The 21797-nt window shown below is 44.9% G+C and overlaps 1 protein-coding gene across 6 annotated transcripts in view; it reads right to left on the bottom strand.

The window, feature by feature from the left end:
• The window catches only part of SPAST (spastin), a 90513-nt gene extending 76412 nt beyond the window's left edge, over positions 1 to 14101 (bottom strand). For all 6 annotated transcript variants that reach the window (XM_045369543.2, XM_074012022.1, XM_015433825.3 and 3 more), the window contains exon 1: positions 13429 to 14101. In XM_045369543.2, the coding sequence (XP_045225478.1) occupies positions 13429 to 13837 (409 nt within the window). In that variant the 5' untranslated portion in view covers positions 13838 to 14101. The remainder of the gene's footprint in view (positions 1 to 13428) is intronic.
• Between the last annotated feature and the right edge of the window lie 7696 nt (positions 14102 to 21797).

Genomic DNA, 21797 nt, shown 5'->3' on the forward strand with positions numbered 1-21797 from the left:
AGCAATACGACTTTGGAAAAGTCAGTTAACCTGTCTGGGCTTCAGACTCCTTACCTGAAAAGAAAATATTTCTTTTACCTAACTCTGAGTTGTGGCAAAAATCAAACAAAATAGGGTATATGATGATACTTTAAGTAATAAAGTAGTATGGAAACACTATTTTTAGTATCTTTATTATACTTAGTAAATTTGTTAATTTAAATCATCCTTCCCCCGAACTGTGTGCACAGTTGTATATTCCTGATATTTGCTCATTTATGTTACATAAAGTCCACTAGCTTTACTTACCTATTTAATCCTTAAGTATTCTCACACAAACCATTCCAAGGAACAAATATAGCCGTTTTCCTACAACAATTTTCTGATGGCAACTTGCAAGTGACAAAATTAGCAGAGTAACAGATATCTAAAAATCTCAATTAAGGCTGGGTGCAGTGGCTCATGCCTGGTAATCCCAGCACTTTGGGAAACTGAGGTGGGTGGATCATGAGGTCAGGAGTTTAAGACCAGCCTGGCCAAGATGGTGAAACCCCGTCTCTACTAAAAATACAAAAATTAGCAGGGCACGGTGGCAGGCGCCTGTAATCCCAGCTACTCAGGAGGCTGAGGCAGGAGAATCACTTGAACCTGGGAGGCGGAGGTTGCAGTGAGCCAAGATTGTGCCACTGCACTCTAGCCTGGGCGACAGAGCAAGACTCCATCTCAAAAAAAAAAAAAAAAAAAAAAATCTCAATTAAGTCAGGTATGGTGGCACACACCTATAGTCCCAGCTGTTTGAGAGTCTGAAGTGGGAAGATCACTTAAGCCCAGGAGTTCAAGTCCAGCCTAGGCAATATATATTGAAATGAGAATGGTCCATTTCATTAAGGACTACTGATTATGGACCCTGTTCTCAAAGAAAAAAAAAAAAAATATCATGGTAGACTTTCATGGTGTGCTAATCCCCAGCAAACTACATGGACCACAAAGCATTATAATCACCGATTAATTCAGGGATGAATTACTAACAGCCCCTGATTAATTCTCTCCTAGTTCACTATTACAGAAAGAGTGCTTTCTACTATAATTTGGTTAAAAAGACCCTGTGTGATGGCTCCTGTCTGTAGTCCCAGCACTTTGAAAGACTGAGGTGGGAGGATTGCTTGAGGACAGGCATTTAAGACCAGTCTGGGTAATATAGTAGGGTCCTGTGTCTACAAGAAAAAAAATTTAATAAAACATTTAGTAAAAAGATCATATTTGCTTTCACTATCAAACTTAAACATTTATTTCCAAGGTAAAGATTTTCCCTGTTAATTTGGAAAGTTTTAAACCCTATGTAAAGACATCATTCTAGTTTTTGACATTTTCTTTGAACCTTAAGAATGTCATCTTATTTATCTTCTTCAAAAAATTTTTGTGGCCAGGTGCAGCAACTCATGCCTATAATCCTAGCACTTTGGGAGGCCGAGGCAGGCAGATCACACGAGGATCTGTGTTCTCATTTACTGAGGACCTATTATGTGCAAGCACTAAGCATTTAAAAAACATCTCAGCATATGTAGTTAAGTAACTTGCCCAAGATCCTACATGGTCAGGACTTAAATGTCAATTTTGATAAGAAGTCCCACAATTCAAAAAGGGTAAAATTTGACCCTCAAAGCTGAGAAAGACGCCAGGAGGAATGGCTCATGCCTGTAATCCCAGCACTATGGGAGGCTGAGGCGGGTGGATTGCTTGAGGTCCGGAGTTCGAGACCAGCCTGTCCAACATGGCGAAACTCCGTCTCTACTAAAAATACAAAAATTAGCCGAGTGTGGTGACGTGCGCCTGTAATTCCAGCTAGTTGGGAGACTGAGGCAGGAGAGTCACCTGAATCCGGGAGGCAGAGGTTGCAGTGAGCCGAGATTGCCCCACTGCACTCTAGCCTGAGTGACAGAGGCAGACTCTATTTCCAAAAAAACAAAAAAAAAAAGCTGAGAAAGAGAAAAGCAGCTTATTACATCCAGGAGCTGGCCTACTACTATCAGCTAAACCTTGGTATTTGACCTGGCACTTAAAGAATATCAGCATGAAATAAGGTCACTCTGTGACCACGGTGCAACAAGACCACTCTACGATTATGTCTAAACACAGACAAAACATGAACACTGAACACTGTCTGAAATACCAAACATTTCCCTCTTCCAGCTAATGAGTGACCTCTGCTTTTTAACCACTACAGCTTTAGACCTCACTCTGTCTTCTTCTAGATAGGTTTTATGATATTTATTCATAGAATTATTCCCAGCTCCTGGTAGCATCCAATTCAGAGAAAAACCCTGCTTCCTTAAACCCTCCTTAAAATCACCAAATAAATGAGCCCAAATCCTGTAAGATCTTTCTAACACCCTTTTACTATGATGTACCATGGTTATTATATATGTGTGTTCTCCCTGGCTACAGTGAGTAATAAACCCCACTTGCTCAACCATAGATAGGTTTGTTCCTGGAGATCGTTGATGAGGGCATTGACAAAGCCCACTTACGAAGTTAATTCTCTCCCTCTGCAGAAGGGCAGAAAAGTTATGTAAGTGAGTACAGCATGTCTACAGATTATCTATACAGTTGTAAGACATTTAATAACCTCTAAGAAAATCACAGATTTTGACATTTTTCTTTCCTCATTAACTAGAATGAGCTGCTGAGATATGACTGCGTTCAAAGACATTTTATTGTATAGGATGTCTAAGATCAGCAATTGTTAATAATTCACAAACAAAAGAAAAAAAAGGCTACATAAGCATATTAACAGCTTCACTGGCTTGGCAGGACTATTATAGGTCAAGACTGAAGAAAACTGGCCAGGCACGGGGGCTCATGCTTGCAATCCCAGCACTTTGGGGGGTGAGGTGGGAGGATTGCTTGAGCTCAGGAGTTCAAGACCAGCCTGGGCAGTACAGCAAGACCCTTTCTCTATTTTGCTTTAAAAAAATTAAAAAAAAAAAAAAGAGTGAAGAAAACTAATATAGAAGAGCAGACAATCTATACTTTCCCAGATGTCAAAAACCTGACAACTACTGGGTGGAAAAGAGACAGTAAGATATCAGAAAAGAGGCAGGAAGGGTTAGGGAACATCCTTCTTCAATAATTCAATATCCAGCCTGGTGCAGAGGCTCACATCTGTAATCCTAACACTTTGAGAGACCAAGGCAGGCAGATCACTCGAGGCCAGGAGTTTGAGACCAACCTGGCCAACATAGCGAAACCCCATCACTACTAAAAAAATAAAATGAGGCCGGGCGCGGTGGCTCAAGCCTGTAATCCCAGCATTTTGGGAGGCCGAGACGGGCGGATCATGAGGTCAGGAGATCGAGACCATCCTGGCTAACATGGTGAAACCCCGTCTCTACAAAAATACAAAAAACTAGCCGGGCGAGGTGGCGGCACTTGTAGTCCCAGCTACTTGGGAGGCTGAGGCAGGAGAATGGCGTAAACCCGGGAGGTGGAGCTTGCAGTGAGCTGAGATCGCGCCACTGCACTCCAGCCTGGGTGACAGAGCGAGACTCCGTCTCAAAAAATAAATAAATAAATAAAATGATTCAATATCCATTTACTAACTATCCTTAATAGTCATCAGGACAACTAACAATTATATTGGGAATCCAGTTTAACAGGATTTAACTGTATTCAACATTAGGAAAAATACAACAACAACAACAACACACCAGCTAAAAACAGAACAAGGGATAAAGTCCTTAACAGTGGCTGCTTTTCTGTGTGTTTTTTTTTTTTTTTGAGACGGAGTCTTGCTTTGTCGCCCAGGCTGGAGTGCAGTGGCGTGATCTCGGCTCACCGCAAGCTCTGCCTCCCGGGTTCACGCCATTCTCCTACCTCAGTCTCCGAGTAGCTGGGACTACAGGCACGCACCACCATGCCCGGCTAATTTTTTGTATTTTTAGTAGAGACGGGGTTTCACCGCGTTAGCCAGGATAGTCTCGATCTCCTGACCTCGTGATCCGCCCGCCTCAGCCTCCCAAAGTGTTGGGATTACAGGCGTGAGTCACCACGCCCGGCACTTTTTTGTGTCTTTAGTGCAGATGCCAGTAAATATTCTTGAGAAAAAAATGTGAAATGTGTATTGCATATTTAATCAAAAGCAATGTTACCTTTTGGAAAAGTATGATATAATCTCAATGTCCATTTATCAGACTTATTCCTTAATCAGAGAAACTTTAAAGTAGAATCATTAGGCCCAAAGAAAGTCAGTCTGAAATTAATCCTTTCAAAGTGGTAGGTATGGAGGTTTTCAGCAGTATAAGAAAATTACCAAATCTGACACTTCTGATTTCTACCCTCCATCCTCATCCTCTGAAAACAGATATGGACAGCTATTTTATATGTGAGTTTTAAATAAAGCACAATATTGAAATATATAGAACTATGAAATACGACAATTTTCATTAATTTTCTACAAACCTATAAGCCAAAAATAAAATTCTAAGACCCCCAACCGACTGACAGACCCTCCCCTTGCCCAGGGCATTCCAAAGTTAACCTAAAAAACTAGTTCAGGCTATGATGAGAAGTGGGGGTTGGACATGACTCATTGTACCCTCTTCTCTTTGGAATTCAGGGACAACTGATCAGCATTAACATTCAAACAGAGATATTAAGATGTTTTGGAGCAGTAAGACGCCAAATTCCCAGCCTAACTCTAGTACAGTATCACATGTCAGATAGTACGCCATAAAAGAAATTGAAGTATTTTAGCCTAAATCATATTTCTTTGACATATTCTGAAATGGCCCTGCAAAGCTGTCTCTTGTGGGGAAAATTTATGAAGAGAATCCTTTCCCTTTCCAAGTCTTTTCTCTGAACCAGGAGAAGATTAAGAGTCTGCCACCTTTTAAAGTCTCATAAGAAATATTTACAATGTATTCTCTCTGAAGCCTGCTACCTGGAGGCTTCATCTGTATAATAAGAACCTCGGTATCCACAACCCATTATTTTAACCCGGACACTCCCCTCTATGGATTCCAGGACTTTAGATAAGCTCTTTTGACCAACTGCTCATCAGAAAATCTTTGAATCTGCCTATGACGTGGAAGCCTCCCCAAATTCCAGTTTTCCTGCCTTTCCAGATGGAACCAATGTACACCTTACATGCTTAATTGACATCTTACGTCTCCCTAAAGTGTATAAAATCGAGCTATAGCCTGACCACCTTGGACGGATGTTCTTAGTATCTACTGGGGCTGGGTCATAGGCCACTGGTCACTCATATTTGGCTCAAAATAAATCTCTTCAAATATTTTACAGAGTTTGACTCTCTTCATTGACAAAGTTATTTTAAATACACACATGTGCATATACACAGCTTAAAACTATGAATAGAAAAATATTTTACTTAGACAATTTCTGTCTTTAATGCCTGACCCTTTAGCCCTTTAAAACTATGAATAGAAAAATATTTTATTTAGACAATTTCTGTCTTTGGTGCCTGATCCTTTAGCCCTACAATATCCTGAGAAACTTCAGCTCTCATTCATATAACATACTAGGCCTTTTCTGTTTAGTCCTACATACTTGAGAAATCGAACCACACCTAGAGAACCTCCACCATTGTATTACCCAGGAGATCTCAGGCTTGTCTATCCACAGGAGACATGCAGAACATGTTAGGTCATGTTCCAGTTAATCCAAAGAACTATTATCACAACCTTCTCTTTTCCTCCAAGTATTCCAAGGAGCCCATTACCAGCATTACAACATAAAAACTTGTAGTATAAAGTAAAAAGTACAATATTTTCAGTCTATTCACTTAAATTCTATTTTTGGTTCTGCTGTGAGTCTACTCTTTAAATTTCAGCTTCTCCTTATACAAAATTGCTATCATAGGTCGGGCACGGTGGCTCAAGCCTGTAATCCCAGCACTTTGGGAGGCCGAGACGGGCGGATCACGAGGTCAGGAGTTTGAGACCATCCTGGCTAACACGGTGAAACCCCGTCTCTACTAAAAAATACAAAAAACTAGCCGGGCGAGGTGGCGGGCGCCTGTAGTCCCGGCTACTCGGGAGGCTGAGGCAGGACAATGGCGTAAAAACCCGGGAGGCAGAGCTTGCAGTGAGCTGAGATCCGGCCACTGCACTCCAGCCTGGGCGACACAGCGAGACTCCGTCTCAAAAAAAAAAAAAAACAAAACAAAAACAAAAACAAAATTGCTATCACAGGTTTTCAGTCTTCCAAGGAAGTTCGACAATTAAAGAAAATATTTACCAACTTAGTCAACATGGTAAGATCCCCATCTCTAAAAAAAATTTTTTAATTAGCTAAGCATGGTGGTATGTATCTGTAGACCCAGCTACCAGGGAGGCTGAGGTGGGTGGATCGATTGAGCCTGGAAGGCTGAAGCTGCAGTGAACTAAGATTGTGTCATTGCACTCCAGTCTGAACAACAGAGTGAGGCCCTGTCTCAAAATGTGTATGTACATATATACATATGTACACATATTTGTTAATCACATAACAAATGTTTTAATACATCTCACTGGAGAGGAAGTAAATATTTCTCAAATATCATCTCAAATGCAGAGCTGTACAAATTAACTGGCATCCAATAAATATTTGCTTTAATAAATACACCTCACATATCCTTCTATTAAGTCAATAGAATTTGCTGTGCTATTTCTCTCTCTTGAAATAGTTTGGTTTCAGACAAATTAAGGCCTTTATGAAAATTTACTGTCAAATTTGAGTATGGGCTGGGTGCAGTGGGTCATACCTATAATCCCAGCACTTTGGGAGGCTGAGGCAGAAGGATCACTTCAGGTCAGGAGTTCGAGATCAGCCTGACCAACATGGTGAAACTCTGTCTCTCCCAAAAATACAAAAATATTAGCCAGGCGTGGTGGTGCACGCCTGTAGTACCAGCTATTCAGAAGACTGAGGCAGGAGAATCACTTGAACCCGGGTGGTGGAGGTTACAGTGAGCCAAGATTGCACCACTGCACTCCAGCCTGGGTGACAGAACGAGACTTCATTTAAAAAAAAAAAAAAAATTTGAGTATGCCGTAAGAATTCAGAATAAACATAGTCACCATATAAACCACATTTATACACTATTTCATTAAAATGATATTTAATTTGGCATTTATCGTTTCAAGGTACCAAATGTTTCAATTAACACTACTACAGTTTGAAATACGCCATTTCATCAATCAAATAAATTGGCTTTCAGTTAAATTAGATAAGTCGGCTGGGCACAGTTGCTCACGCCTGTAATCCCAACACTTTGAGAGACCGAGGCAGGTGGATCATGAGGTCAGGAAGTCAAGACTGTCCTGGCTAACATGGTGAAACCCTGTCTCCACTAAAAAATACAAAGAAAATTAGCCAGGCGTGATGGCGGGCACCCGTAGTCCCAGCTACTCGGGAGGCTGAGGCAGGAGAATGGCATGAACCTAGGAGGAGGAGCCTGCAGTGACACGAGATCACGCCACTGCACTCCAGCCTGGGTGACATAGCGAGACTCCGTCTCACTTGATCTTAGCCAAAAGGCCAAGAAGTGATAGAGACTCCGTATCAAAAAAAAAAGGTAAGTCATGTTGCCAAGGGAATGGCAGTGCATGATATTACCAGCTCCTTAATAGTTAACCACAGAGTTAGGAAACTTTTGAAGAGACTGCCTACTCAACTCATTTCTATTTGATCATATATATTTTGAAGCAGTGAGAAAGACGAAGAATTAAATTCTCTTGGAACTAAGGTTTGAGTTGTCAAGGACAGCCAAGAGGCAGGCTTCAAATGCGCACTCTCTTTCAACCACTGGATTAAGACTAAAGTACAAAAATGTTCAATCTCCTAAAGAAAAGATTTAAGATAGAAAAGAACCATAATAATTATAAACTCATTTTTCTTTTTTTTTTTTTTTTGAGAGATGGAGGCTTGCTCTGTCGCCCAGACTGCAGTGCAGTGGCATGATCTTGGCCCACTGCAACCTCCGCCTCCTGGGTTCAAGCAATTGTCCTGCCTCAGCATCCCAAGTACCTGGGACTACAGGCGTGCACCACTATGCCCAGATAATTTTTGTATTTTTAGTAGAGATGGGGTTTCACTAATATGTTGGCCCGGCTGGTCGCAAACTCCTGACCTCAAGTGATCCGCCCACCTTGGCCTCCCAAAGTGCTGGGATTACAGGCATGGGCCACTGCACCCAGCTTGAGCCACAACGCTCAGCCTTTTATTTTTGATGGAGTCTCACTCTTCTCACCCAGGCAGGAGTGCAATGGTGAGATCTCAGCTCACTGCAACCTCCACCTCCTGGGTTCAAGTGATTCGCCTGCCTCACCCTCCCAAGTAGCTGGGATTATGCACACCCACCACCACACCTGGCTAAAGTTTTACTTCATTGTTAAAGGAAAATGAATCTGTAACTAATCTGCTTCAGTCTGAACTAATTTAATTTGGCATATTATATCATCAGTTGTTGAACTAAAATCAAACTAAAGACCTGTCAGGCTGGGCGCGGTGGCTCACACCTGTAATTCTAGCAGTTGGGGAGGCCGAGGCGGGCAGATCACTTGAGGCCAGGAGTTCGAGAACAGCCTGGCCAACAAGGTGAAATGCCGTCTCTACTAAAAATACAAAAATTGGCTGGCTGTGGGGTGGCACATGCCTGTAATCCCAGTTACTGGGGAGGCTGAGGCAGGAGAATCGCTTGAACCTGGGAGGTGGAGGTTGCAGTGAGCTGAGATCGCGCCACTGCACTCCAGCCTGGGTGAAGAAGCGAGACTGTCTCAAAAAAGCTATCAACAGCCCATTCTGACGTCCACATCAGAAATCAAAATACAAAGAAAAAGTTGTGAACAGAAACATTATCAGTAGAAAGAGTATGAAATATGCATTACACAGATCACCGAAAACATTGTTGAAATTTCTCCAGCTTGGCCAACATAACAAGATCCTACCTCTAGCAAAAAAAGAAAAAAAAAAAGGAGGATCACTTGAGCCTAGGAGTGAGCCTTGAGGCTGCAGTGAGCTATAATCACATTCCACTCCAGCTTGGGTAAGAGAGTGAAACGTTGTCTCTAAAACAAATTAAATATTTTTAAATATTTAATATAGCCAACTGAAAAATAAAAACGTTCACGAGAATTTAAGTATAATAGATATATTCATACATGTGATACTCAAAGATTTAAGTCACCAGCCTGAAACCTGAGGTCTGAATTCTATTTCTTCCACTTATTCCTCACATGGAACTGCTATTTCTTCAAATCTAAGACCTCAGGGTCTTTTATTTTTCATGCCTAGGTTTTCCTTAATTTCTCCTTTTATCCTACCTCCCAACTCCCATCAACCAACAGTGTTAACTAAAATATCCTTGTAGCCGGGCACAGCAGCTCACGCCTGTAATCCCAGCACTTTGGCAGGCCAGGGAGGGAGGTTCACTTGAGGTCAGGAGTTCAAAACCAGCCTGGCCAACATGGTGGAACTCTGTCTCTCTTAAAAATACAAAAATTGGCAGGGCACGGTGGCTCATGCCTGTAATCCCAGCACTTTGGGAGTCCGAGGTGGGTGGATCACGAGGTCGGGAGATCAAGACCATCCTGGCTAACACCGTGAAACCCCGTCTCTATAAAAAAAATACAAAAAATTAGCCAGGCGTGGTGGCAAGCGCCTATAGTCCCAGCTACTCAGGAGGCTGAGGCAGGAGAATGGTGTGAACCCAGGAGGTGGAGTTTGCAGTGAGCCGAGATAGCGCCACTGCACTCCAGCCTGAGTGACACAGCGAGATTCCATCTCAAAAAAAAAAAAAAAAAAAAAAAAAATTAGCTGGGTGTGGTGGCGTACACCTGTAATCCCAGCTGCTCCAGAGGCTGAGGCAGGAGAATTGCCTGAATCCAGGAGGCAGAGGTTGCAGTGAGCCAAGATCATACCATTGCACTCCAGCCTGGGCAACAGAGCGAGGCTCCGTCTCAAAAATAAACAAACAAACAAACAAATAAAATTTCCTTGCATGTTCTGACATTCTCTTCCTAAATACAACAATGGCTGAGCATGGTGGCTCACGCCTGTAATCCCAGCACTTTGGGAGGCCGAGGCGGGCAGATCACGAGGTCTGGAGATCAAGACCATCCTGGCTAACACGGTGAAACCCCATATTTACTAAAAAAATACAAAAAATTAGCTGGGCCTGGTGGCAGGCACCTGTAGTCCCAGCGACTCGGGAGGCCGAGGCAGGAGAATGGCGTGAACTCGGGAGGCGGAGCTTGCAGTGAGCCGAGATCACGCCACTGCACTCCAGCCTAGGCAACAGAGTGAGACTCCGTCTCAATTAAAACACACACACACACACACACACACACACACGAACAAAAAAACCAAATAACAAGTTTTTTTTTTTTTTGGAGACAGAGTCTCACTCTGTCAACCCAGTTCGGAGTGCAGTTGCACAATCTCAGCTCATTGCACCCTGAACAACCTGAGCTCAAGTGATCCTCCTACCTCAGCCCCCCAAGTAGCTGGGACTACACGCATGTGCCACTGTGCCCAGCTAGTTTTTGTATTTTTCATAGAGACAGGGTTTCACTATGTTGCCCAGGCTGGTCTCTAACACCTGGGCTCAAGTGATCCACCCACTTCGGCCTCCCAAAGTGCTGGAATTACAGGCATGAGCCACCGTGCCCAGCAAAAAATGATGTACTCTTGTTTTTCAAGACGGAGTCTTGCTCTGCCACCCAGGCTGGAGTGTAGTGGCACGATCTCGGCTCACTGCAACCTCTGCCTTCCAGGTTCAAGCAATTCTCCCACCTCAGCCTCCCGAGTAGCTGGGACTACAGGCATGTGTCACCACGCCCGGCTAATTTTTGTATTGTTAGTAGAGATGGGATTTCACCATGTTGGTCAGGATGGTCTCGAACTCTTGACCTCGTGATCCACCCGCCTTGGCCTCCCAAAGTGTTGGGATTACAGGCGGGAGCCACCGCGCCCAGCCCAAAATATGATCTACTCTTAAACATGCTCCTCTATTCTAAAACTTTGCAACTGTTTTCATTCTCCCCAAGGGATCCTGGATGTTCTTAAGAGGTGATAAAGAATGGAGCTTGCTGGGCAGGCACAGTGGCTGACACTTGTAATCCAAGCACTTGGGAGGTTGAGGCAGGCAGATCACCTGAGGTCAGGAGTTCGTTACCAGTCTGGCCAACATGGTGAAATACCATCTCCACTAAAAATACAAAAAATTAGCCAGCCGTGGTAGGGTGCACCTGTGGTTCCAGCTACTCGGGAGACTGAGGCAGGAGAATCGCTTGCATCTGGGAGGCAGAGGTTGCAGTAAGCCGAGATCACGCCACTGCACTCCAGTCTGGGTGACACAGCGAGACTCTGTCTCAAAAAAAAAAAAAAAAAGAATGGAGCAGTTAACAAAAAATTTCCTTCCACAAACACATAGTATTCTTAAATGTTAACTCCCTCCTTGACCTCTCTTAACCATCACTTTCATTACTGTCCAAAACAATGAATACCTGCCTCTTTCCCTATATCCTACTTCCCACTCCGAGGCCCCACAAAGGAAATAGGTTTCAACAAGATTGAAATTCTAGAACAGTTTTTGGAGTTGGTAGTAGAGAGAGACACTATGAATGAAGTGCAGATTGCTCCTGTTTTCATTAATGGACAATGCAAGTGAGTATCTAATTGAGGTGTGGTAGAAAAGTGGGTTTTTTGGCAGAAGGAGAAGCAAGATCTCAGCATACTGGAAGTAAGGATAAAAGGGGAGAATTGTAAAAGTTAGACTTCTCCTAATTTCACTTATTTTCCATAAAAAAAATTTCATTAACTATTAGCATAGGTTTCGGCTGGGCGCGGTGGCTCAAGCCTGTAATCCCAGCACTTTGGGAGGCCGAGACGGGTGGATCACGAGGTCAGGAGATCGAGACCATCCTGGCTAACATGGTGAAACCCCGTCTCTACTAAAAAATACAAAAAACTAGCCGGGCGAGGTGGCGGGCGCCTGTAGTCCCAGTTACTCGGGAGGCTGAGGCGGGAGAATGGCGTGAACCCGGGAGGCGGAGCTTGCAGTGAGCTGAGATCCGGCCACTGCACTCCAGCCTGGGCGACAGAGCGAGACTCCGTCTCAAAAAAAAAAAAAAAAAAAAAAAAAAAAAAAAAAAAAAAAACTATTAGCATAGGTTTGGAATGATCTGCTTTATCTTTTGAGCCTCATTTTCTTCGTCTCTAAAATGCTGATACCAATAATACCTTCATCTCACAGGGTTATTGTGAGGATTAAATAACACCTTTCATGGTCTGGGATGGTTGTTTTTTAAAAAAGGAGAAAAGATAACACATGCAAAGCTAACGGCACAATGCCTGGCCCATATACAAAAAAAGGTAGCTTAACGCCAGGTGCGGTGGCTCATGCCTGTAATATCAGTACTTTGGGAGGCCGAGGCGAGCGGATCACGAGGTCAAGAGATGGAGACCATCCTAGCCAACATGGTGAAATCCCGACTCTACTAAAAATACAAAAATTAGCCGGGCGTGGTGGTGCGTGCCTGTAATCCCAGCTACTCGGGAGGCTGAGGCAGGAGAATCCCTTGAACCAGGGAGTCGGAGGTTGCAGTGAGCCGAGACTGCACCATTGGACTACAGCCTGGGCGACAGGGAAAGACTCCGTCTCAAAAAAAAAAAAAAAAAAAAAAGGTTAGCTTAAAAGAAAACCGAAAGATGTAGTATCCTTACTTTCATTCAGATACATATTTGTTTTAGGTTTTATTGTAAAGTGGTATGTTTAAGTTTATGCAATTCATTCTTCAAACATTTCAACTTGGAAATTAAAGGCTACTTTGGAATACTGCTCTAATTAAAATCAAAGCAACCAGGGGGAAAGTTTTATGCTAAATATAACTTCATTGAAAAAGTATTGAGGAATCGTTGTACTGATAAAATGATTATCTTGATTAAAATGATGCAAATTCAACCGCAGTTATACGCAGCTATTTCTTTCAAAATTGTCACCATTTGTTCTTTTTTTCTGACACTACAGTACTCTGCTTTCATTAAAAGCCAGTAACAAGGCACTGCTTCTTCAATATCAAAACCTTTTGGAAACCTTGGCTCAGAGGAAGCCGCACACTGTTCACAGTGCTAGAAAGGATCGGTGTGGTCACTCTAGGACAACTGTCACTGTCATCTGCACGTCCGGGTGTCTCACAGTGACTTGGGTCATGTACAAGTGTGGGGGAAGGCTGGTGTCTGAAACAAAGTCGACAGCCAGGGTGCCCTGAAAGGGGAGAGGTTTTGAGAATACTAGAAGATAGACGGGAACGCAGTCTCCCAGGGCATATCAATTCCGGGGGTGCACCGTCCCCTCCCGCTGGAAAGGGACGCAGGTGTTGCCCTCCCCCGGCGACCCCACCGCCTTCTTCCCGGCGTCGCCGCCCCCTCCCCCAGCCCCCTAGTTACCTTTCTCATCCTCATCGATGCGCAGGGCAATGGAGATGTACTCGAAGGCCTGTTTGTGGAAGACTCGGACGCGCTCGGCCTCGCCGCCCGGCACCGGCGCCGGGGCCGAGGCCGGTGCTGGCGCGGCCCCGGAGCTCCTCTTGGCTGCCATGAGGGCGCGGGAGAAGCGCTGGCAGAGCCACACGAAGAGGAGCCCCAGGTGGAAGGCGACCAAACGCAGCAGCGCGAAGCCTACAAACAGCGGGTAGGAGAAATAGTACAGGTTCCGCTTATGCGGCGACTCCGGCGGAGGGGCCGGCCCGGCGGCGGGAGGGGCGGAGGCCAGGCAAGGGGGCGGAGGCCTGGGAGGCACCGGGTTGCTGGCGCCGCCGGAGCCTTTCTTCTTCCCTCGTCCACCCGGAGAATTCATTCACAGCTCTCACTGCCGCCGCCGCCATAACCCGCCTCCCGCAGACCGATGGGAACCAAGCGACGGCGGCGGCCACTGCGACGGCGAGGGCCACAGACCCCCGTGTGCCCGCCGGTCTCAGGGGCTCCGCACCGCCGCGCGCTGCCCGCCGGCCCCGCCCCTTTCTCCTTCCTCGGCCAGGAGCACAACCCCTTCTCCTCCTGCAGTCGGTGGCTCGGGCCCCTCCCTTCCTGCCACTGTCCTCTCCGCCGCCTGGTGGCTCCCAGCGGCGGCCGCGCACGCGCACGTCTTCCCGTGTTTTTCTCCGAGGCGCGCGCGCACGGCGCGTCTTTGTTGACCGGGGCTCCTGTACGCGTGTGCGGCGCCCTCCTCTCGGCCTTCCCCGCTCAACTACAGTTCCCAATGTGCAGTTCGGCTCACGTCGGCAGCCCTGGAGAGCGCCTGCCAGGAAGCCTTGGTAATCGATCCACCGAAGGGGGAATTGCGGATTGGGGTCGCTTTGCTGGTTCGCGAGTCTCCTCTCTCAGTGTCATAATTTTCCTAGTTTCTTTCATCTTTTTCTGCCAGGCGACCTTAGTCTTCTCCAAAGGATACATCTCAGAAGCAAAGGGTATCAATCTGGGAAATAAATTAGCCGGGCGTGGGGGCGCGCGCCTATAGTCCCAGCTAGTTGGAAGGCTGAGGCCGGAGAATCGCTTGAACTCGGGAGGCAGAGGCGCAAGTGAGCTGAGATCGCGCCACTGCGCTCCAGCCTGGGCGACAGAGCGAGACTCCGTCTCCAGAAAAAAATAAAATAAAAATTTAAAATCTGGGAATTATTTGAGAGGAAAGCAGTTGTGAAGATAGAAACTTCAAGTCACTGTAAACAACAGCAACAAGAATGTTAGCTCAGTGTGATGAGATCAACGAACCCAAGGGTTTAACTAAATTAGTGCATATTTAGATGTCTAATATGAAAGATAATTTATTTGAATAAGGGAAATCTTAGGTTTTGCATAGTAACCGTTGCATAGTTTACTGAAGAATCCATACTTAAAAAACAATTAAAAATCTACTCAGCATCCCTTCCTTTGGGAAACTACCTGCTTGTCTCTGCTCCCTGTATTCTAATGAGCTGCAAGCACAGAACCCAGGCCACAAAGGTGGAAACAAACACTAGGTCAGTCAGACTCTCCTGGGACCTGGAATCTTGGCTGGAGACCCACCGAATAGAAGGTAGCAGGAATCGAGTGCTCTTAAGAGCGTGTTTGTCAATGCATCACATTGAGCTCCCCAGAGCTGCTGGGTTCCTGACTGGTCACTTGGTTATGTAACCTATCCAATACACTAATCAGTCTGTTTCTCTCTTTCTCTCTCCTCTCTCCTTTCCCCCTTCCTTCCTTTCGTCTTTTCCTCTCTCTCCCTCTCTATCTCCACATCTTTTTTTCTCTTCTCTTTCTCTTTTTACTTGAGTTAGCCATAATTATTTCTTGTTTCCTAAAACTAAGGAAGCCTAACTGACACAAAGACTCCGTTATTTACAACGTGAGGTTTACAAATACCACTTGAGAGCTTCCAGCTTCCAAGAATCTCCACATTCTGCCACAGCTTTATTTTTTTATTGTTTGAGACAGGGTCTCACTCTGTTGCCCAGGCTGGAGTGCAGTGGCACAAACCACATGACTCACTGCAACCTCCACCTCCCTGGCTCAGGTGACCCTTCCACCTTAGCCTCCTGAGTAGCTGGGACCACAGGCACATGCCACTGTGCCCGACTAATTTTTGTATTCTTTGTAGAGCCAGGGTTTCACCATGTTGCCCAGGCTGGTCTCCACTCCTGGGCTCAAGCAATCCACCTGACTCGGCCTTCCAAAGTGCTGGGATTACAGGCATGAGCCCCCACATCGCGCCCCCAGCTAATTTTTTAACCTTTTTGTTGAGACAGAGTCTTGCTATGTTGCCCAGGTTGGTCTTGAATTCCTGGCAGGCCTCCCAAAGTGCTGGGATTACAGGCATGAGCCACAGCACCAGCCAATTTTACTTAATTATTCCCCACCAATACTGCCCTACAAATATCACAGGCTATTGCAAAAATGACCTACTCCCTGTTTCCCTCTTATTGCTCCCCCTTCTCTGTGCTTATGCTAGATCCTCATTCTGAAATGCCCTCTTTCAGCCGGGTGCGGTGGCTCACGCCCGTAATCCCAGCACTTTGGGAGCCCAGGCAGGCGGATCACCTGAGGTCGGGAGTTCAAGACTAGCCTGGCCAACATGGCAAAACCCCCTCTATACTAAAAATATGAAAGTTCGGTGCATTCCTGTGGTGGCAGTGCATTCCTGTAATCCCAACTACTGAGAGGCTGAGGGAGGAGAGTCACTTGAACCTGGGAGGCTGCAGTGAACGGAGATCATGCCAGTACACTGCAGCCTGGGCGACAGAGCAAGACTCTGTCTCAAAAGCAAACAACAAAAAAAAATTTTTTAATGAAATGCCCTCTTTTAAATCTGATTCAGGGCCTGGCGCGGTGGCTCACACCTGTAATCCCAACACTTTGGGAGGCCGAGGCAGGCGGATCACCTGAGGTCAGGAGTTCGAGACCAGCCTGACCAACATGGAGAAACCCCGTCTCTGTTAAAAATACAAAATTAACCGGGCATGATGGCGCATGCCTGTAATCCCAGCTACTTGGGAGGCTGAGGCAGGAGAACCACTTGAACCCGGGAAGCGGAGGTTGCGGTGAACTGAGATTGCGCCATTGCACTCCAGCCTGGGCAACAAGAGCGAAACTCCGTCTCAAAAAAAGAAAAAAAAAATTACATTTATACATATATCATGTAAACAAGAAGTGTATTATTTAAATGTACAGTTTAAAGAAAAATAATAAGCAGCATTCCGTTTAAGAAAAATGAATGTAACCAACTCCTAGAAGCACTCTGTGAGCTCCTTCTCTAATCTTAATGTCTTGTCTCTCCCTCTAGAGGAAGCCACTATCCTGAATTTTATATTAATCATTCTCGTGCCTCATTTTAGTTTGCAGTGTATTTATGTATTTCTAAATAATGTGTTGTATGATTTTGCCTCACTTTGACTTTATGGAAATGTAATAATATTTCAAGTATCCCTTGTTTGCTTTCCCTCCTCAAAATTTTTAAAATTTCATTTATTTTATTTTAAGAAAATAGAGATGGAGTCTCACTATGTTGCCCAAGTTGGTCTCAAACCCCTGGGCTCAAGCAGTCCTCCTGTCTTGGTCTCCCAAAGTGCTGGGATTACAGGCAAGAGCCACTGTGCCTGGCTACCTGCTCAGTAATTAAGTGTTGAAATTCCTCCCTGTTGATTTCTGTAACTGTGGTACATTTCCACTGCTATATAGTATTCCATTATATGAATTTACCACAACCTATTTTACTGTTCAACTATTGATGGATATTTAGTTTGGTGCCAGTTTTTCTTCTTAAGTAACTATCTTTCCTGTTATCCCTACAGTCTTTATCACTAAAGAAAGTAACTAACTTTTTAACTTAGCCAAGATAGGGCCCAATAGTAGAACGGTTAAATGGTCCTGGCGTCAGACTGGTTGCATTTACATCTGTGTTCCCTAAGCAGTGCCTGGAATCAAGTTGATACTTGCTCGTTTTTTATTTTTTGTTTTCTTTAAATATATTTTTAAATTATTTCTTTTTTATTTTAAAGCTTCTTTTGTAGAGACAAGGTCTCTCTCACCATGTTGCCCAAGCCAGTTTTGAACTCCAGCCCTCAAGCAATCCTCCCACTTCAGCCTTCTAATTTGCTAGGATTAAAGGCATGAACCACCATGTTCAGTTTATTTCTATTTTTATGTTATTTTATTTTTTACTCACCATAATACTAACAAGGAGATTTGTTGCTTTTTTGTTTTTGTTTTTGAGACAGGGTCTTACTCTGTCACCCAAGCTGGAGTACAGTGGCGCCATCATTGCTCACTGCGGCCTTGGTCTCCTTGCTCAAACCACCCTCCTGCCTCAGCCTCCTGAGTAACTGGGACTACAGGCATGCACCACCATGCTGGGCTACTTTTTTAAAAATTTATTGGCCGGGCGCGGTGGCTCAAGCCTGTAATCCCAGCACTTTGGGAGGCCGAGACGGGCGGATCACGAGGTCAGGAGATCGAGACCAGCCTGGCTAACACGGTGAAACCCCGTCTCTACTAAAAAATACAAAAAACTAGCCGGGCGCGGTGGTGGGCGCCTGTAGTCCCAACTACTCGGGAGGCTGAGGCAGGAGAATGGTGTGAACCCGGGAGGCGGAGCTTGCAGTGAGCTGAGATCCGGCCACTGCACTCCAGCCTGGGCGGCAGAGCGAGACTCCGTCTCAAAAAAAAAAAAAAAAAAAAAAAAATTTATTTGTTTTTTGAGATGGAGTCTCGCTCTGTCGCCAGACTGGAGTACAGTGGCGCCATCTCGGCTCACTGCGACCTCTGACTCGCTGGATCAAGCGATTCTCCTGCCTCAGCCTCCTGAGTAGCTGGGATTACAGGCATGTGCCACCATGCCCAGCTAATTTTTTATTTTTAATAGAGATGGGGCTTCTCCATGTTGTCCAGGAAGGGCTTGATCTCCTGACCTCATGATCTGCCCGCCTCGGCCTTACAAAGTGCTGGGATTACAGGCGTGAGCCATGGCACCCATCCAAATTTTTTTTTTTTTTTTTTTTTTTAGTTGAGATGAGGTCTCACTATGTTACCCCAGATGGTCTTGAATTCCTGAGCTCAAGTGATCCACTCACCTTGACCTCCCAAAATGCTGGGATTACAGGCATGAGCCACTATGCTTGGCCATGAGGAAGACAGTTTTTGAATAAAGAATGGTTCTCCAACATTTCCTCTACATTTTCACTATAATCTGGCTAATATAGACTATTGGTCTGTACCAACTTTGCTCTTTTCCAGGACTACAATTACTTTCCTGTCATTTTTCATTCACTTAGAATGGCCTCTCCTGCTACTTCCACTGTTGAAGTCCTTCAAGACTTACCTCTAATGTTATATTCCTTTTTTTTTTTTTCTGAGACAGTCTCACTCTGTCACCCAGGCTGGAGTGCCTTGGCGCGATCTTGGCTCACTGCAACCTCCGCCTCCCGGGTTCATGCCATTCTCTTGCCTCAGCCTCCTGAGTAGCTGGGACTACAGGCACATGCCACCACACCTGGCTAATTTCTTGTATTTTTAGTAGAGATGAGTTTCACCATGTTAACCAGGATGGTCTCGAACTCCTGACCTCGTGATCCACCTGTCTCGGCCTCCCAAAGTGCTGGGATTACAGGCGTGAGCCACCGCGTCCAACTCTAATGTTACATTCTTGGTAAATTATTCCATTATCACCTCCAGCAGAAATGATCTTGTTTTTCAGTTGTTATGACAATATGGTTGTGTTACTCTATGGCTCTTATACTATATTGCCCTGAGTGATGCTTATTTAAACACTTCATCACCTCTTGATATAGATTATAAACTTACGGAAGGCAGTGGTCACATTTTATACATTTTGCCTCACTTTTTGCATCTAGCCTGACACCTTGCTTATGGTACTCATTTAATAAATATGAGTAATTTGAAAAACAATTCAAACATAATGATTGTGTTAGATTTCTGATGCTATATAATATACCACTCCAAAACTCACTGGCTTAAGATAGCAGACATTTATTTACTCACAACTTTGTGGCTCAGCAATTTGGGGTAAGTTCAGCTGGATGGTTCTTCTGATGGCCTTGCTGTGGACCATTCATGTGGATGCAGTCATCTGATGGCTTGACTGAATGGCTGTATGACCTAGCTAGCCTCATTTGTATGTTCAGAGATTGGTTGTGGCTATCAGCTGGGACATATGTCTCTAGCAGGACAGCCCTGACTTCTTTACATTGCATCTGGTTTCCAAGAGAGTGTGAGTGGAAGCTGTAAGATCTCTCAAAACCTAAAATCCAGAGTTGCACAGTGTCATTTGTACTACATTCTATTGTCAAAGCAAGTCACAAGGCCAACTCCAGTGCAAAATATAGGAAAACAAACTCCACATCTTGATAGAGAAGTAGCAAACTCAGATTGCAAAGGGGCATATATATAAGGATAGGAAGAATTGTTATGGCCATCTTTGCAAGCAATTTATCACAGTGATTACGTGTAGAATTTCCTTTTACCTCATGTTCAGATGGCAGCTTAAGCATCTCATTTAAGATAGCATTTTCCGGCCGGGTGCGGTGGCTCAAGCCTGTAATCCCAGCACTTTGGGAGGCCCAGGCGGGCGGATCACGAGGTCAGGAGATTGAGACCATCCTGGCTAACACGGTGAAACCCCGTCTCTACTAAAAAATACAAAAAAACTAGCCGGCGATGTAGCGGGCGCCTGTAGTCCCAGCTACTTGGGAGGCTGAGGCAGGAGAATGGCGTAAACCCGGGAGGCAGAGCTTGCAGTGAGCCGAGATCCGGCCACTGCACTCCAGCCTGGGTGACAGAGTGATACTTCGTCTCAAAAAAAAAAAAAAAAAAAAAAAAAGCATTTCCCAACCATTTGATGAATTATAAAAACCTTAATTAACACGCTTAAGGCTGGATGCTGTGGCTCACACCTGTAATCCCAGCACTTTGGGAAGACAAGACAGGTGGATCATTTGAGGTCAGGAGTTCAAGACCAGCCTGGCCGACATGGTGAAACCCCACCTCTACCAAAAATACAAAAAATTATCTGGGCATGGTTGTGGCACGTATCTGTGGTCCCAGCTACATGGGAGGCTGAGGCAGGAGAATCAGTTGAACCTGGGAAGCAGAGGTTGGAGTGAGCCAAGATCACGCCACTGTATTTCAGCCTGGGCAACAGAGCAAGACTGAGTCTCAAAAAAACAAAAAACATGCTTAAGTTTAAGGAGAGAACAGCAGTGACAGTGATGATGGTTACTACTACTACTTGCTAACATTTATTGAACCTGTATTCTGAACTAAGCAGAAGAACTTTTAGTGCCTTGTTAAAATATTGCTACTTGAGTTAAGCATTATCATCTCTTTCCCCACCCCACTCCGAGACAGTCTCGCTCTGTCACCCAGACCAGAGTATACAGTGCAATGGCAAGATCACGGCTCACTGCAGCCTCAACCTCTCAGACTCAAGTTATCCTTCCACCTCAGCCTCCTGAGTAGCTAGGAACACAGGTGTACACCACCATGTCTGGCTAATTTTTGTATTTTGTTTAGAGATGAGGTCTCACCATGTTGCCCATTCTGGTCTCAAACTCCTAAGCTCAAGCTCAATCTGCCTACTTTGGCCTCTCACAGTGCTGGGGTTACATGTGTGAGCCACCTCGTTTGGCCTCAGTTTTTTTAAATAAAGAATTTGGGGCTCTACAAGTCTGTTATTTGCCCAACATCACATATTAGTTAATTACACATACTACTTCAGTAATTTAAGGTAAAAATCTAGGATCTCAAGAATAATATTTTTATATAGTCTGTTTCTATTTTAATTAAGAAATAAATATATCTTTAGCCCCTGAAGCACAAGTGATCTTTCATTCATGTGCATCATGTTGGGTTTTAGGCCTCCAGCCTCCCATTTACTGAGTCTCTGCTATCTGGTTGTACTTAATGTTGACTGTGCTTTTCTGCACTTTTGCTCTTTTTTTGTACGGTAAAAATATGGGATTTTAGAGTTAGTAGGACTGGGGTTGCTATTCTAGTTAATTCCTCTGTAAAAATTACGAAATGAGGCCAGGCGCAGTGGCTCACGCCGGTAATCCCAGCACTTTGGGAGGCCAAGGCGGGCAGATCATGAGGTCAGGAGATCAAGACCATCCTGGCTAACACGGTGTAAATCCATCTCTACCAAAAATGCAAAAAAAATCAGCCAGGCATGGTGGCAGGCACCTGTAGTCCCAGCTACTCGGGAGGCTGAGGCAGGAGAATGGCATGAACCCGGGAGGCGGAGCTTGCAGTGAGCCGAGATCGCACCACTA

The sequence above is a fragment of the Macaca fascicularis genome, chromosome 13 (genome assembly GCF_037993035.2).
Source record: "Macaca fascicularis isolate 582-1 chromosome 13, T2T-MFA8v1.1".
Lineage (NCBI taxonomy): Eukaryota > Metazoa > Chordata > Mammalia > Primates > Cercopithecidae > Macaca > Macaca fascicularis.